The sequence below is a fragment of the Salvelinus alpinus genome, chromosome 13 (assembly GCF_045679555.1).
Source record: "Salvelinus alpinus chromosome 13, SLU_Salpinus.1, whole genome shotgun sequence".
Classification (NCBI taxonomy): Eukaryota; Metazoa; Chordata; class Actinopteri; order Salmoniformes; family Salmonidae; genus Salvelinus; species Salvelinus alpinus.
In genome coordinates, this window is record NC_092098.1 from 31,660,704 (window position 1) to 31,677,574 (window position 16,871).

A 16,871-nucleotide genomic window follows, 5' to 3' on the forward strand; every position below is an offset into this window, starting at 1 on the left:
TTGCACCTCAAAGGTAAAATACTCAACCCCAAATAGAAAGAACATAGTACAGCAAATCTAGAAATAACATGTTTTTCCACAATATCTTGACATTTTGATTACCTATTAAAATAATTTTTCAGGATACACAATACTAGTTCATAGAGATGGGAGCTGTGCTCAGGCTGGAGGACATGTAGCTGCTGCCGGCGTGACCGTGTCGGACTTCAGTCTGAAATGATACACATCACAAATAGATGTAGAACTTCAATCAATGCTTAAATGGTTGTGGGTGATGTATGGGAGCTTCTTGTATGTGGTGATCTTGAGACATTTTACTGGACAGGAGTTCCTGGTACTCTTGACTATAGTGTGTTATTTGCTGTAAGAAGAGCATGATTCATGGGTTATGCTGCACATGAAAGTGCCTCATATCAGGGTTGAAATCAGTCTGTTTTCTAACAGCTGTGTACCCGACTTGAGGGTCAGCATCTGCTCCTGCTAGGTCTGTGGGAGCTGGAGTGGTACTCTGCCTCATCCAACTGGATGTTCTACAACGGGAGAGGTCTGATTATTTAACACTGTGGTGAGCATTTATCAGGTTCTGGTTAACCCAGAACTAAAATTGTGCGGAATTTGGTTAGCTGCTCCACGAGATACTACTGGGATACTTAATGAAATCAACAGCTCAGATTATCTTCAAGATAATAATCCTACCAGGGTCTTGAGCCTCTCTATCTGCACACGCGCAGATCCTCTTTGGTCTGGGATGTCATGGAGAGCTGGGGTTGGAAATGAGAAAAAGGAGATGTGCCATCACCAGTCTTAGTGTAACATTTGGGGTTGGATGACAATGTTTTAACAGAAACAGTCCCGTGTAGGGTAAAACATACAGCATATTCTGAGTGCAATACTAAGAACATCCACTTGAGGGGGAACGAATCTGGTATAAGAATGACAATGGATGTACTGGTGTTTGCAATCAGTTATAGGTAGATACTGCCTGGCAGACTTCAGATAACTTTATATTGCGTTAACATAATACTAGCTTGACCAATTGAGACAATATACTACTGTAGGTCACTGCAGGGTAAATACACTGTCCTGCACAGACACCAGGGCATCCTGCTTGCTGGGCCAGGGCTTTGTAGTGGGCCTTGATGTCCGTTAGGGCATAGGTCATGTCCTGGGCCTGGTCTGCGTTGTCCACGGCGATGGAGAAGGCTGACCTCACACTACCTGTCACAATGTTCCTCACCTCCTTCACTTTCTACAACACAAAGCGCAACAGGAAATGTGTAATGTCTGTGCAATTGTTTTAACCTTGTGGATATGACAACATATAATAAAGCTATTGTTTAATGTTCATACCACTATCTGAGCAGTGATTTACAGTCACAACTGAACTCTGGAAACACATTGGGCATGTAGCCTTTATTTGAACACGGTTCAATATGACTTTGGTAAATGTTCCCTGCTCTTTGTTGATCCCCATTAATACTGTAACAGTGTTGTTTTTGTTGCACTTACCGACCCATATTGTCCCTCCTGTGTACCAAAATGAAGCTGTTTTTAAGGATGCAGAAAGTGTACAGAGAGAGTCACACAGGATCTGTAATGTAAATTCTTAATGTTGTGAACACTTATGGAAGGTCAGGTTCTGCAGTGGTGATTTAGTGAGAGAGAGACCAGCAGCGGTGCTGAGTGCTGGCTCTCAGCTTGTCTAAATCTCCATAATTGATGGGGAGACATTTTAATGCAGCGCCTGGGCAGGGGACCATCTTCAGAAGACTCGGGAAGTAATGCTTTTACTGGTTGAGTACAGGAGCAGATAAGGAACGGTGCATATGTAGAATTTGAATAAAACTATTGCTGGGAAAGTATACCAAGTGGAAAACATGCTTCACTGTTTTCATGTTTGCTAATTTTTGAGAGCCTAAATGTGCACTGAACCACCCGCCTTGCAAGTTTAGCGAGAATGTTGGAATGTTTCAGTAAAATAGTTATGTCATCATGTACTCACAGCATCATACACCTACTTTGAGAGACCGATCTGATCTTCCAGTCCACCAATGTTGGTTTGAAGCTCGAAAATGCTGAGGTAGAGGTTGTTCACCTCCTGTTAAAGCATGGGAATAGTGGTTTTCATAGCCATAACAGAATGTCATTCATTATTTCAATTGTTTGAATCAGCAGAGGCTGGTGGAAGGAGTGATTGGAGGATGTGCTCATTGTAACGGCAGGAATGGACTGAAGGGAACAGAGTCAAGCGTGGTCTCCATATGTTTGATAGTATTCCCTTCCAGCTATTACAATGAGCCTGTCCAATAGCACCTCCCACCAGCCTCTGTTTGACTAATCTTTCCATAGTTTGATGACAACACCATGATGTATCCATACCTCTTTTAATGTGGTCCAGTCCATCTCTAATGACTTGGTTTGGGCAGTCTCCTCAAATCTTAACATAAAACCAATATAAGGTTTTATATCAATGAACTTTCAGTCACATTTATGCATTAAGTTTAATATATTATCAATGTCTACAATTCTGCTTCATGAGTTTAAAGGATAATATATTGTGTACTCGGCTGAAACAAAATGTGGGTATTTGTTATCATTTTCGCAGTATCAATTGAATCTCAAGCTCTGTGATGATTGGATACAGATTCTCTTCAGAACAAAAGTCTCAAGACTCTGCTGCTGGAGAACAATGAAGGCTATTATTAGATTTTGCTCCAACTGAGCATTAAAAGCATTGATCTGCCGAGGTAATTATAAAGAAAAGTCACAACACCTACATGAGGCTGAGAGACTTCGGGCGGCAGGTAGCCTAGTGGTTAGAGCGTTGGGCCAGTAACCGAAAGGTTGCTGGATCGAATTCCCGAGTTGACAAGGTAAAACTCTGTCGTCATGCCCCTGAACAAGGCAGTTAATCCACTGTTAGGCCGTCATTATAAATAAGAATTTGTTCTTAACTGACTTGTCTAGTTAAATAAAGGTTCAATAAATAAATAAAAAATCTTCAGACCTGGTGCGGCCAGCAGATTATTCATGTATTGAACATTACAGACTAGTAGACCCAACTGTATATACTGTACTGTGTATTATGGGGTCACAGATTATTTCTTTATGGCCCCACTGTATTGTGAGGTAATCGACCCTAACCCCACTCCACCTGCTCTGGACGTCGTCGATGAGGCTCTTGTAGTGCTCGATCTCGGTGATAATGGCCTCCTTGGTGGTGGACAGGCCATCGATTTGGGTCTTGTAGGTAGGGCCGCCCTCCCCCGGGTTGGTGAACATGGAGATATTGGCCCTCAGCACAGCGTTGGTCTGCTCCAGAGAGCGAGCCTGGGGACCACAGAGAGTGAGAGAGGCCAGATCGATGAATACTGTACACACATAGATTTATATTAGGTTAACACACAGACATACAGTCTGGTGATGTTCCTCTCCATGAATGGGTCTGAATTTCAATGAGCTTGAATGATTTTGGACATTGATGTTCAGGACATTCCAACGGGCCCGTTTTATTTTGCCAGACCAAATCACATGCACAATATACAAAAAATACATGCGTAATATGTTTTAGCATGTTAACAATGTTGAATGCATACATGAGCATTGCTATCAATTCCATAACAAGGACAATCTGATACTATCCTCAATTGGGTTTCGATTGAAGCACAGACATTAATTATGGTAGGTCAATGTATGAAAAATACTCACAGGATTGGGGTGTGGAGGATGTTGATGGGTAGATGGAATACTGATCAACATAATGCTAATCATTGTGTTTGTTCAAGCAGAAATACAAATATTGAGTTTAATTTGGTTGTTCGAGTGCAAATGCACTTCAAATATTACTGTGATAGAAAAATGTATACAATTGCATTAAAAGTCTGAAAGTGGCTAAATACCAACATCAACTTTCACTGATTATTGATTATAGTCATTAAAACATAATGTCTGTATGACGTGTAATGTTTATGTGACATACCTTGTCAATAAAGGTGGCAAACCTTCAGCTCCTCCTTTTCCTTTAGGCGGGTCACCTGGACTGTGTCGAGGGAGGGCAGCGAGGGGTCGATGCTGGGCACGGGGCTGAGACCACCCACGTCACCACCCACTGCGGTGGTGGAGCTCAGAAAGGACGGGTTGCCTCTGATCTTGAAGACGCGGCCACCCAAGTGAGCCCTGAGTGGGGCCACTCCAGCCCTGAACCCTGCTGCCCCGCCACCACCTCCTCCTAGAGCCAGGGCATGTCCACCCATTCCCATCCCAAGACCACCTCCTCCACCTCCCATACCCAGGCCTCCCCCCATTCCCAGCCCCATATCCGAGCCCTCCTCTTATGCCGAGCCCCGCTGTTCCACCCCCCCAATTCCAAAAGATCTGGAGAGGGCCAGTCCGGCCCCTCCGCCACCACCTCCACCGCTCCTGCCCCCAGAGAAGAGCCTGTTGCCCCCATAGGTGAACCCCAAACCTCACCACCCCCCACTGATTCTCAGGTTAGTCTCCGCCATGTTAGCAGCCTCAAAGCTGGGGTGTCCAAGATGAGTTCCCTAGTCATAGACAGACGGACTGCCAGCCTCCCAGGAGTTTATATACACTAGGGCTGCCCATTTGCTGGGGAGGCGGCTCACGTCACTGCAGGTAGCTGGGCTCACAGACAGGCCAGCGTCTGCCCGACAGGCCATCTAATCCCACAGATGTCGGGAGAGATACTGCTGCCCCCCAGGCAACCAGGGACTGATGTCTTTCCAGAAGCTCAGCCTCTCTAACTCGTGTTGCCTTGGCACTAGATGGATGTTTTTCTCGACAATAAGGGTGCACTTACTTTGGCTCTTTCACTAAAGCCGTTTAATTGCCTGGCAACGACTGATCTCCGTTTTATCTTCCAGTGTCATGCTATCAAGCTGTCGTTTTTGGAGATTGTACCGCTTCACTGAAGGCGTCGCTCATAAATCATTCACAGGGATCACTGCACATTCTTGCCTTTGACAGAGGTATATGGTATGCAACATGCTGCAACAGACTATAGGAGCTTCAGCATTCTACCCACTAGGAGGGTGGTAACGGATGTGCGGGTTTCCACAATATACAATGTACAGTAAAAACGCTTTTTAACATCTAGAAAAGTGCATTCCAAATCCATCATCCTTTTGATTGGACCGAGTTCAGTTCTAGATCATCTCCTTTCTCCAATCCACTAGGCTCAAACTTGTCCATACACATATCAGCCCTAATGGCGAAAAAGTAAACATGCAGCTCGTGTTGAGTTTTTGCTTCCTTATAACTTTGTAATGCAAATCCAATTACAAAGAGTAAATAGCAGGGATCTATTTGTCCCCACAGTCGCCAATGAGATTAGTCTGTGGACAGATCCGGTGAGAGACTCCCAACAGTAGTGTGTCCTATAGGAGCTGAATTCCAGCCAGGTATTTATTTTATTTAACCTTTATTTATCCAGGCGAGTCAATTAAGAACAAATTCTTATTTACAATGACGGCCCCGGGGCTGTTTTTTTAGGAAACAATTAGGAACATGCTCTTCTGGCACCTGGCCAAGGGCCACAGCCTCACTAGTTACCACAAGGTCATTAAACTGCCAATTTCTACAATTTATTATTAAAATTGTATTCTAACCCTAACATTAACCATACTGCCAACCTTATGCCTAACCTTAAATTAAAACCAAATAGCACATTTGTTTTCAGGAATTTTTATGATAGCCAATTTTGACTGGCTGTGCTATCCAGTGGAAACCCACTGCCATAGACTCCTGTTAGAGAACCTGTCAAAGCACTCAAATACCCAATGATCCAATCAGGAGAGGTAGGTGTGACTTTAGATTCAATAAGATCAAGGAACCCCTTGGGTTACTGATGGAGCCAAGGTCGATTTAAGACACATTTTGGTTGAATGTGTTCACTTGTGCAACTGACTAGGCATCCCCTTTCTTTGAGAGGATCATCCATTCTACCCTGAAAGTGAGGCTCAGAATGCACAAGAGTTTTCCAACATCACAATGTTCCATTAATATTACAAACTACCTGTAATGGTAATATTTAAGATGAATAAAGTTAATATTCAGTTTAGAGTAATTAACACAATGCTTAGCATATTTGTTTTCCGTTTCTGTAATATTAATGATTTCCATTGTTCTATTTGTTACTCATTTGTGTATGCCGGGTTGATGGTCACTAGACTTGATATGGAATGTTCTCATATCGTTTGATAGTGATTGACAGCAGAGTTACTGAAGGTACAAGGACCGATGACACTGATTATTATTGTATTGACGACATTATGAACACTGTGTGACTCTGTTGCAAAGTCAATGGTCATGTCCGAATACCCAAAGGCCTACTTGCGTTTTAAATAGTCAGCATTTTAGGTAGACCTATGTGACAAAAAGCTGTATAGTAAGCCAATGTGAAATGTCAAATTCAGCATGCTTTAAATGCTGGGATGTCATACTTATTTTGGCTTCTCCTCTAGTTTTAGAATTTGCTGCACACTATTGAGGACGATTATCGTCTTTTCGAGATTTAAGTGTCTAACAACAGGTGATAATCAGCTGAGGGGACGTGCTGTACCAAACTGATGAAATGGCTGGAATCAACGCAATGGAGCATTAGATGACACATTCTCAGTAATATGAGCCGAGTGCAGCCCAAACATCTTACTGCGGCTATAGCCTAGCATGCTGATATTTGTTGCTTAATGCATTCGTTAACAGAAGGGTATACTACAAAACAGGATCAAGGAGTTCGTTATCAATAGTTATTTCTGGTTGCTCATCAAAGTAGCAGAGCCCTCAGTACGTTCTAAATCGTATGTAGTACGATTAGTACACATCAGAGGCTGCTGCTGCTGGGAGGAGCTATAGGAGCACGGGCTCATTGTATTGGCTGGAATGGAATATGAAATGAGTCAAACGTGGTTTTCATGTGTTTGATACATTTTCATTTATTCCATTCCAGCCAATACAATGAGCCCGTGCTCCTATAGCTCCTCCCACCAGCCTCCTCTGGTACATAGTATTCAGTAAGTAGTAGCCTAGGCAAGCCAGATTTTGGACAAGGCCACTGTCTTTGGTTTTGACTGACTTTGTACAAGCGTCTTGCGCTGATGTGTAGATACCTTTTGGTAGCCTACTGTCTGATTAGAAAGGGCCTGTCTCCAAGAGACCCGTTAGACATTTTCTATGCTTCTGTTCTGGAGGCGTCTCCCTGAATTATTGTATTAAACTCTATTGATCTTTGATTGGTATTATCAATGACTGCTCTCCTTTTTGTTCACCTGGAAATGTTTTGTTACACCAGTATTCTGTTTGACGTAACGTGGCTCAAGGTAGAAAAGGAGACAAAATGTGACTTTCATGACAAAGAAAATAAGCATGAAGAAATATTTATGATGCCCCATTTATTACATTTCAGAGGGTACATTATAAATACTGGACTGCTATAGGCTATTAGGACTCACAGCTATCTGGCACATGAAATAATTCAATCTGGAATAGTGCATTATTACAAACCAAACGCATTGTGCCCTACAAGAAGTCACACATGCTAGAACCTACAGTCATCTTAAAGACATTAAAGAAAAGATTGATGTCCTTTATATCAACAACCAATAAAAATGCATAATTTTAATTAAACTATGTATCTCTGAAAATAATTATTTGAGGCCATTTCTAAATACAGTCTGCACTGCCTAACCTCAACAAATGTAAACTTAAACCGCTTGCCACACTTTTAACAAAGCCAAAAGCCCTAAGTAGGTTTGTGAGACCTTGTCAAACATGACATAAAAGCTTTATTTGATAGCTCCTACAAAACGTTTTGAAAGGGTGCCAAAGCACATGCCAATCAGAGAGTCTGGTTCCTCTTAAGGTATCTTTCTACATCTACTTGCTCTTCGTTTGAAAGCGTTGTACAAATAAAATCAAATGGATTGAGACTAAGAGGAATGCAAGGTCGCCAGAGCATATTACATGAAATGTGCTATGTCACCCATTTCAAGCCTGCCAATATAGCAACTGAATGATTTATAAAGTGAAGCTTGTTCTGTGGAACTGGTTTTAAGAAGTTTGAGTGAACTTTTGGGGCAATATTTCTTTAGGTAAAAATCTAATTCTACCATTTGCAAGTCCAGTAGTAGAAATAGTCGCAGAAATAAATACTTTAGAATACTTGGACAAGTAGCAATTTACATCTACACAACGAAATTGTGCTAGGGGCACATGAATGTATCTACATTTCAGCACCATGGACAGCGCTCTTTCTAGTGGGCCAGGGATTTCATAACCACGGACAGCGCTCTTTCTTGTGGCCTGTCTTCAATTTACAATACTCTACCAAATGGTCCTTTGCTGAAATTATTCCACAAATGTATTCCAATATACTGACGGACTCTACTTTTATACACAATTTACAAACGTGGCACATATCAATCCACTCGGTGTGATTTATGATGAAAATGGCAAACATAGTTCCTTGAGGTCATATTGTTTGTTTTTGTGCCATATTGCTTTCCCAGTTAATCCCAAATTGATGTTTTTTGTCAGTTACACCTGAACTATAACGTGGATGTTGTTTATTTACAAAGTCCCAACACTTTCAATTGCAGCGTTATCAAGACAAGACGACTGTTTCCAGCACTTGTCCGTCTCCTTGCTCAATGTGTGCCATATCCAATTCTGACGCATTATTTGTAATGGGTAAGGTACCGACGTCCTCCTGAATGTGACAACTGGTATTTTGGACAGCGGAGTGTGGCCGGTGTTCGCCATCTCGAGGCGACGGTCGGACAATAATACATGGTCTCGTAGGCTCTCTCTTCGCCTTGGTGGACGGGCTGAGGTTGTCACGCTCGTATTCCTCCTGGGCACGTTGGATCTTCCTCTTCTTCATTCTCCTCTTGTTAAAGTGAAATGCTGCCAGGGAAACCAATATTATCCCAATTATCATGGCCACCAGTACCATGAGCGCAAAGGTCGAGGAGAACGGTTGGAAGAAGCGGCCAATTTGGTCCATGCAGGTACCATTGGTTTGGGAAGCTCCGTTGTAGATGCACAGTGGTATGGAGAGACCCAAACCCTCGGACTCCTTGTTTGTCATTTCGTTGGGCTTTGATTTTCACTTCGGGGTAGTAATATGTCCTCTCCAACCTCAGCGCGACGAGGCAAATGGAATCAAAGGCCTTGACTGTCCCATTAGATTGACCTAAATGGAAATTAAAACGCCGTTGAGATCAGTGGCAACATGTTAAGAATACAATAAGCCAATAACATTGTGTAGCGAGACTACAGTGGTATGCATATGCCATCAGTGTATAGGCTCACCATTCACGGCACGCCCGATTAAATTATTTAAATAATTGAGAGGACTATTAGGCGTGCATAATTGCGCGTCAGTTTTGAGATTACAACAAATGTATGGCTCCAGAACAGAAATCATAATTATATTTGGACGACAGAGCCATAATTAAATTCCATACAATTCCAATCAGTTTACTGCAAAAGTTCCTATGTGAATAGGGAAAAGATGCACTTGAGACTTGCATCTGCAGCATCCAGGCTACTACAATTACAATGAAACGAATGTACTTACATGAAACAATACGTGGTCAACATGATTTAAGCTAGGCTATTTTCAAGAGTCAGAAATTTAAAAAAACACTTGGAATATTTCAGTCTGTTCGTTTATGTTTGAGGGAAAAATAGATGTTTTAATCTCTTACCTGCTGAAACTGTCTAGTCGAAGCCGTTTCAGAGTCGAGGACCGGCCGGAGTGGCGATATGTGGAGCAGAGAGAATTATCATGGATCGCAATGACGTATCCCACAATGCGAAAGCTGTACTCTGTCCACACACACCCACAGTGGATGCACATCTGTGTTCCACATTCATCACCTGAGTCTACATTGCAGGCTCCTCTGCAGGCTCCTCTGCCTTCTGAAAAGCTTAGAGGAAACGTATACAGTAGAACATCAAGCGTAGCCTATACGACCTACAGATACGCGATCAATAAACTGAAAAAACGCCTTGAACCCCAACGTACATTATATTGGTCACATGCACGCACTTCAGCAAAAGCATGCAACATAGTGTGGAGCTGTTCCCCACGACACTGGTGCTGAAATCAGCTGCACAGCATCACGACTACAGTCAGTCTACCTAAGACTATCGACATTGCATTTCACTCACTTTTACTTCTCACATGGTCATATGCTTGGTCAAACCAACTTAGCTTTCGACCCTGATGCATTGGGACTGCCATGGTGATGCAGGTTGTCTAAAAGGAAAGCTGGTGTCAAACGGAATTGATAGAGATTACTGGCATTCATGAGGGGGGGAGCAGAAATAACTCTAAATCAATCACTTCACATAAGTAAACTTGAAGTATCACTGGACTGTATTTGTAGTAGGCTAAAGCAGCATTTCTTTGTCAAGAGAGGCTAGTGGGCCCACTTTTACACAGCAAGTTACATTAGTAGGGTATGCCTAAGTGGCCCATTGTAAAAAAAAAATGCTTGACTTGGCCAACAGTAAAGGCAGATCTTAGAGCTGCCAATGCCACAGTTTACAGTCAGGATCTTATAAAAATGGTTTGAGTCTACCGAAGGGGAGCTGGTAAATCAAATTACACCATTTCCTGTGGTAAAGGATAAATCCATACAACATGATCTCACGAACTCACTGTAAAACTGATGTTTAGCCAAAAGATGCAAACATCACACTGCGAGGCTCCAGCAAGATATAATGTAAGCTAAATGTTTTCAAATGTGCAACCAGGTTGCCCAAATTCCCGACCAATATGCAGGGCTCATTCGCTCCTGAAAATTATGACATTACCCATGTCCAAATTATGACTTTAAGGATGCAAGAACCTTGAGGGCCATACATTAGAAAAAGTTTAAATTTAACCTGGACCTCTGTCTCTTAAAATCGTTGACGTAGTTGCACGTGGTCAAACACTGTTAGCTGTTCCCATCAGATAACCTGACAGACTTAGCCCTGTGCTAAACTGCGAGCTTGGCAGGATTATATCCGGTTGAAATACCTTATTAGCCAATTAAAATCGTTGCTTTCGTTGGACGTGATCCAACACCTGTTCATGAAAGCGCACTTAACAGCAGTCCAATGGCACGTTCTGAAAATCAAAGCACTAGACCACATGCATTTGTCTGACAGGTCATATAGCTGGCTTCACACTGTAGAGCGCCTAGAACTCCTCATATTTGTCGTAGATGGTGAAAGGGTTCGAATCCCACTTTAGTTCCCCCCCTTGTAAATGAAGATTACGAATGCATTTAATGAGGAGCTTCTTGTTAGAGTCCGTCTTGCAGACCAAGACACAGGCTACTGGCACTGCTACATAAATAATCGTCCCTACTATAGGCTATATTACATAGACGTGTATGCTACACTTACATGTACAACATTTCATATGGATTATTATAATCATCCACTGTCACATATGCATTATTTTAATGAAGCGTCGAGGAGCAGCAGTGAACAGTGTTTTCACTGTAACAAAAATGCTTGATGCAAGGGGGGCTAGAATGAACAGTTAACGTGCACTATTGTTTTAGAGTCAACCGCTTTAGTAGTGCGTACCACCAGGAAGCAATGATTAAGATTGTACATGACAGCTATTTGAAGTCCATAAGGCTCTTTAATTTTTTTAACGATGTATGACAAACTTAAAATGTTATAGACCTCCTTTATCTTTTTTTCCATAAAAGCACATGGGTGTGTGTGAAATGGATTAGGAAAATTGTGGTATTTTGTCATACGTGAATTTGTCTAAAGTTAGTAGCTAATAGCCTAGTCAAGGATGCATCATCATGCAATATTGGCACTCTACACTTGAGACAGATGAGCGGGACAATAGTAAACCTTGAATTTAGAGATTTAAAATATCCCTCTGGTGGCCAAGTTGACCTATTTTAAGTAATGCCATTGGTTGGTGGATATAAAGTCTGAAATATTTGATTGGCTGATGCAGAATTTGTGACAGGAAAAAATCACTGTCAGCTGGTGAGGTTAGCGTAGGGCTAACGTATGCCAGGTTATTTGATGGGATCAGCTACAATGTTGCGTTCTATCACCTGCAACTACGTTGACGATTGTAATTGGCAGATGCACATTTTGAGAAGGAGGTTTAATTTAATTTTTCAAATGTTTGCAAGTATGGACCCCTGTCAGGGTCAGATAAGGAAAGGGAAGGTTAAAGCTGAGCTCCGCATAACATGCTGACCACACCACTTGCTTTACGTGCGCGAGCATCGCAAAATAAATGTACACAATCATGTTATTCAATCATTGCACCCACACTGCTTTCGTGTGCGTTGACGTTCGACGCGCTGCAAGTCCTGCCTCTCCCATCTTCTCATTGTATTTTAGGAGCATATACCCACGTGGGTGATTGAAAGATGAACTGGGGTCCACACTCCATTCGGTTGTGGTAATGCATCTTAAAGTTGGTTGCCAACCGCCATATAAAGTCCGAAGAAGAAAGCCTGAAGGAGGAGATATTACTAGAAACTGATCAATTGTCGGAGTAGAGGACCTTGTGCATTTCAGATAAAATAACAACCCAATGTTTATAACCCAGGACAAATTAAGTTGTAACAGCATGCTAGCCAACTAAATTGCCATAAATGTTTAATGCTTTTTGACCTGTCAACAAATTAATATAGTTGGTTCAGAGTTTGTTTTGATATTTCAACCTGCATGTCCTGATCGTGTTTGGTGTGTGGGGACAAAATCAACATGCGTGCAATAGCAGACACACGCATGCGGTCTGGTCAGCATGTAAGGTGAAGTAGCAGCACTGAATGCCCCAGGCTCATTTGTTATTGTTTTTTAAACAGAGCAGAGGAGCATCTTGCATCGTAGTAAAAAATAAATAGAACAGTAGTGTATGTACTACTACGCGTGTGTAGCACATGGGGTTGTGTGAAACTTAAGCCTCATTATCTAGCTTTGAGGTGGCGCGATCGGCATAAGATGCTTGAGGGCGGTGGTCACGTGTGTTTGAGGGCAGAGGTCCCGCGTTGGTGCCAGGTATGGGCAGAATTGGGAGGAAGTGGTACTCGCTAAGAAAGCATCGTGACATCCTTTTCAAGTGCAATGATGTCCGAGGGGGAACATTTTTAGTTTTAAGTAACGTCTTTGTTGTTGCAATATCGCAAACGGACGTTGCAGTTTCACTGCTATGGATTCCAGAAGTATAGTATAAAGCAGGATCAATGAGTTAGCCAGCTAAATATTCTGAAATAACTTCTTATTTTTAATAAAGATAGGCTTGAAATATGCATGGTCTAATTGATTCAACAAACAAAAACACATGTTTAGCTTCCATAATAAATCAGAAAATCAATAGTTATTTTTGGTTGTTTATTAAAGTTAGCTGGCTAACTCATTGATCCTGCTTTGCAGTATACCCATCAGTTTCAAGATCATGGGAGAAGTTAAAATAGAAAACATAATTTTGTTTTTTTAAACCTCAAATCAAGGAAGTGCCTGCAATCCAACGGAAACTTTTGGCAATCCCATTTTGGGGTCAAAACTCCTGGTTGGGAACCCCAAACTAGAGGATAGTAGAAGCAAACACTCCTGAGTCAATACACACATAAATAAATTATTGTTGCATCTTGGGGCCTGGCAGAGGTTCTCTCTCCACTGTGTTCAATCGTTAACAAGGTGAACTCGTTAGACAAACACAGATAGAATCATTGTTTCTCATTGCTGTGACTGATAATGACTAGGAAAATGACACACTATTTACAAAGATAGGGAGATTTTCTTTCCCCCACAAAAATGCCTGAATTGAACTCATCACTCACAGTGAAATGTGACTGATATTTGAGTCACACTGCATTACAGCAATCTTTACTCCATCGAACACTACCGAGGAGCCACAGCAAACATCACCATGAGATGTGCATGGAATATCAACATACTGCACACACTCAAGATGACAAACTAGACCTTATAACATCAACAAGGAAACGAGGAAAATAAAAGTCTACAAATGGAACCATCTACTCAATGCTATACTATGGCAATGCTATATAGGGGCAGGGTTATTCTCTACCCCTCTACACTATTACAAGGGCCAGTTCTGAGAAGCATTGGTAATACTGAGACAAAGATGTTGATAATAAGTGACCAAAGAGGAGCTTGAGGGCTATGGTCTTTTGGCCATATGAGTGGATTGGAGTGGGTCAAGCTTGTCCTCTGCGCATAAAGAAAGGAAGGAAGATAAGGTTGGAAAAATTGGGGCAAAGTGGATGGCGAGGCGAGTGGAGGGCACACAGCCCTGATGGATGACTGTGGACACAGACAGCTTAAAACTTAAGGAACTGCCTCCATCCGTCCCCATCACACACAACTTCATCAGCTCCATTTGTCACTGCCGTGAGCAGGGCCTGACTGTTTGCTGCTCCGGCTAAGTTTGATAAGGTCATTGTGGGAGAAACTCACTTTGCTGCTCCGTCTTCTGCAGTCTATATTTTCCCCCTCTCTAATTATGTAGATTTAGTTGGAAAGGACAGGCAGAGGACTCTGCGCTAAAACCCAGTAATCCAGCCTTCCCTGGATTACTCACTCTCTCAAAGCACAGCAAAAGGGGGAGTAAACACCACAAAAAGGCCATCTGCTTCATTCCCAAAATTGGGGACCGATTTAAAGGCCATATATTATACAAATGGCAAAAGCCAGATACGCTTCTAATAAGTGGGTAGCATCTAAACATTACACCTTTAGTCTTTTACTGTATAGAAACCCAGACTGCATTGAAAAGGGGATTTACGGCTGTGCAACTTTCAGGTCTCTTAAGAGGTATATTCAAATAAAACTCAACATTGTTCCACACTTGTTATAAGTAGATATTACCATATATCTTTCAATAGCTTTTCCACAAAAATTATACAATGACAAAAGGAGGCCATTTTCAGTACGGAAGCAACAATAGAGATGTGCTGACTTTCTATTTTGAGAGTACATTACTGTAAAATAGCTGTGAAGATAATGTAGCTCCCCTGGTTAACCACTGACCACTGACATGTTAAAGGGAGAGTAAGACGAGTGCCTATGGGCTTTACAGAAAGGAAAAACAAAGTACTGCAGAGGAAGGTGACCTCTCAAGCACACTAAGTGGGTTTAAGACATCTTTCATACATAACTACTCATAGAAATAAATGAAAAACTATTGGATTTCAGGAAGTTAAATCTCTGTCCCAAATATTTTCAAGTGATCAGTTCTGTAACAGGAGGAGACAACAAATGTCAAAAACACTAAAATACACTCTGGGGTGGCAGATTATGAAAAAGCCCATCCTGGCATTCTACAGCATTCGGGATCTGCTAAATTATACTGAACAAAAATAAAAATGCAACATGTAAAGTGTTGGTCCCATGTTTCATGAGATGAAATAAAAGATCCCAAAAATGTTCCATATGCACAAAAGACTAATTTGATCATTACACAACATAAAAGTGGCCTTTTATTGTCCACAGCACAAGGTGCACACCTTGTGCTGTGGACAATAAAAGGCCACTCTAAAATATGCATTTGTGTCACACAACACAATGCCAAAGATGTCTCAAGTTGAGGGAGTGTGCAATTGGCATGCTGACTACAGGAATGTCCACCAGAGCTGTTGCCAGAGAATTGGATGTTTATTTCTCTACCATAAGCTGCCTCCGTAATATTAGAGAATTTGGCAGTACGTCCAACTGGTCTCACAACCGCAGACTACGTGTAACCGGCATCACGTTTCAGCATAATGCACAGCCCCATATCGCAAGGATCTGTACACAATTCCTGGAAGCTGAAAATGTCCCAGTTCTTCCATGGCCTGCACACTCACCAAACATGTCACCCATTGAGCAGCTTGGGATGCTCTGGATCAACGTGAACGACAGCGTGTTCCAGTTCCAGAAACTTTGCACAGCCATTGAAGAGGTGTGGGACAACATTCCACAGGACACAAATCAACAGTCTGATCAACTCTATACGAAGGAGATGTCACACGCTGCATGAGGCAAGTGGTAGTCATACCAGATACTGACTAGTTCTCTGATCCACGCCTCTTTCTTTAAGGTATCTGTGACCAACAAATGCATATCTGTATTCTCAGTCATGTGAAATCCATAGATTAGGACTGATTTCCTTATATGAACTGTAACTCAGTCAAGTCTTTGAATATTGTTGCATGTTGCTTTTCAATTTTTTCCCCCAGCGTAAGTTATGTCAATCACAAGGGAGTCATAGGCAAGGCCTACGCCCATGTAATCTTTGAACATGAACATGTGCTGGGAGCTGGAGGTCTGAAAGCTGCCCCAGGCGAGCCTCAGACATGAAAGCACTTTCTTCTCTGTGAAAGGCATAACAAGCTGCACCACCGATGCCAATAAAAGTAATGGAATACCTTGAAGTCCCTGTCACCAACTGTGCCCCATTATTCTGAGCAAACGCCTGGGGTATCTCTAGAGATATTGGGACTAAGTGCACTATACTATTATGACATGTCACACAGAAGTTTAATTTTGTGATGTCCCACAATTTGTATTGGGTTTTGTCATACCTAGGATTACAAAATGACCGTAACTTTACCAAAAAATGTCCAGAAATCCTGGTTAGAATATTCCTGTCATCAAGAATAAGCAGGACATCTGGGAATCCTTCATCCAGAACTTCTGGAAAAACTAAGAATCTTACCAGAAAGTTAAGGGAATTTTGCAACTCTAGTCACACCTATTTTGATATTACCGTCAATGACATGGATCTTTCATTTCTATCAAGTCAAGTGGCGCTACAGCCGAGCATAAAAAAATAAACGAATAAGCCCCCCAAAAAAGTGGGATAAAGC

General features: G+C 42.0%; 2 protein-coding genes and 1 pseudogene across 2 annotated transcripts; all 3 read right to left on the minus strand.

The window, feature by feature from the left end:
• Positions 1-1,920: 1,920 nt before the first annotated feature.
• LOC139537558 (thread biopolymer filament subunit alpha-like) lies at positions 1,921-3,393 on the minus strand. The gene is made up of 3 exons (XM_071339001.1): positions 3,155-3,393; positions 2,380-2,437; positions 1,921-2,098 (listed from the first exon to the last, which is right to left on the minus strand). Exons 1-3 carry the CDS (start codon positions 3,280-3,282, stop codon positions 2,015-2,017), a joined length of 270 nt encoding a protein of 89 aa, XP_071195102.1. The 5' UTR covers positions 3,283-3,393; the 3' UTR covers positions 1,921-2,014.
• LOC139536726 (uncharacterized) lies at positions 3,297-4,633 on the minus strand (annotated as a pseudogene).
• A 3,874-nt stretch (positions 4,634-8,507) lies between these two features.
• On the minus strand, positions 8,508-9,842 carry LOC139537559 (uncharacterized protein C11orf87 homolog). Its single transcript, XM_071339002.1, has 2 exons — positions 9,729-9,842; positions 8,508-9,211 (listed from the first exon to the last, which is right to left on the minus strand). Exon 2 carries the CDS (start codon positions 9,104-9,106, stop codon positions 8,621-8,623), a length of 486 nt encoding a protein of 161 aa, XP_071195103.1. The 5' UTR covers positions 9,107-9,211; positions 9,729-9,842; the 3' UTR covers positions 8,508-8,620.
• Positions 9,843-16,871: the final 7,029 nt, after the last annotated feature.

Bases quoted from the DNA above. Each gene is read 5' to 3' on its own strand.
- LOC139537559 (XM_071339002.1), bottom strand. From the start codon at position 9,106: ATGACAAACAAGGAGTCCGAGGGTTTGGGTCTCTCCATACCACTGTGC.
- LOC139537558 (XM_071339001.1), bottom strand. From the start codon at position 3,282: ATGTTCACCAACCCGGGGGAGGGCGGCCCTACCTACAAGACCCAAATC. The intron at 2,438-3,154 runs GTGGAGTGGGGT...TTTTATGTTAAG, and splicing joins ATCGACGACGTCCAGAGCAG to ATTTGAGGAGACTGCCCAAA. The intron at 2,099-2,379 runs GTATGGATACAT...ATGCTTTAACAG, and splicing joins ACTGGACCACATTAAAAGAG to GAGGTGAACAACCTCTACCT.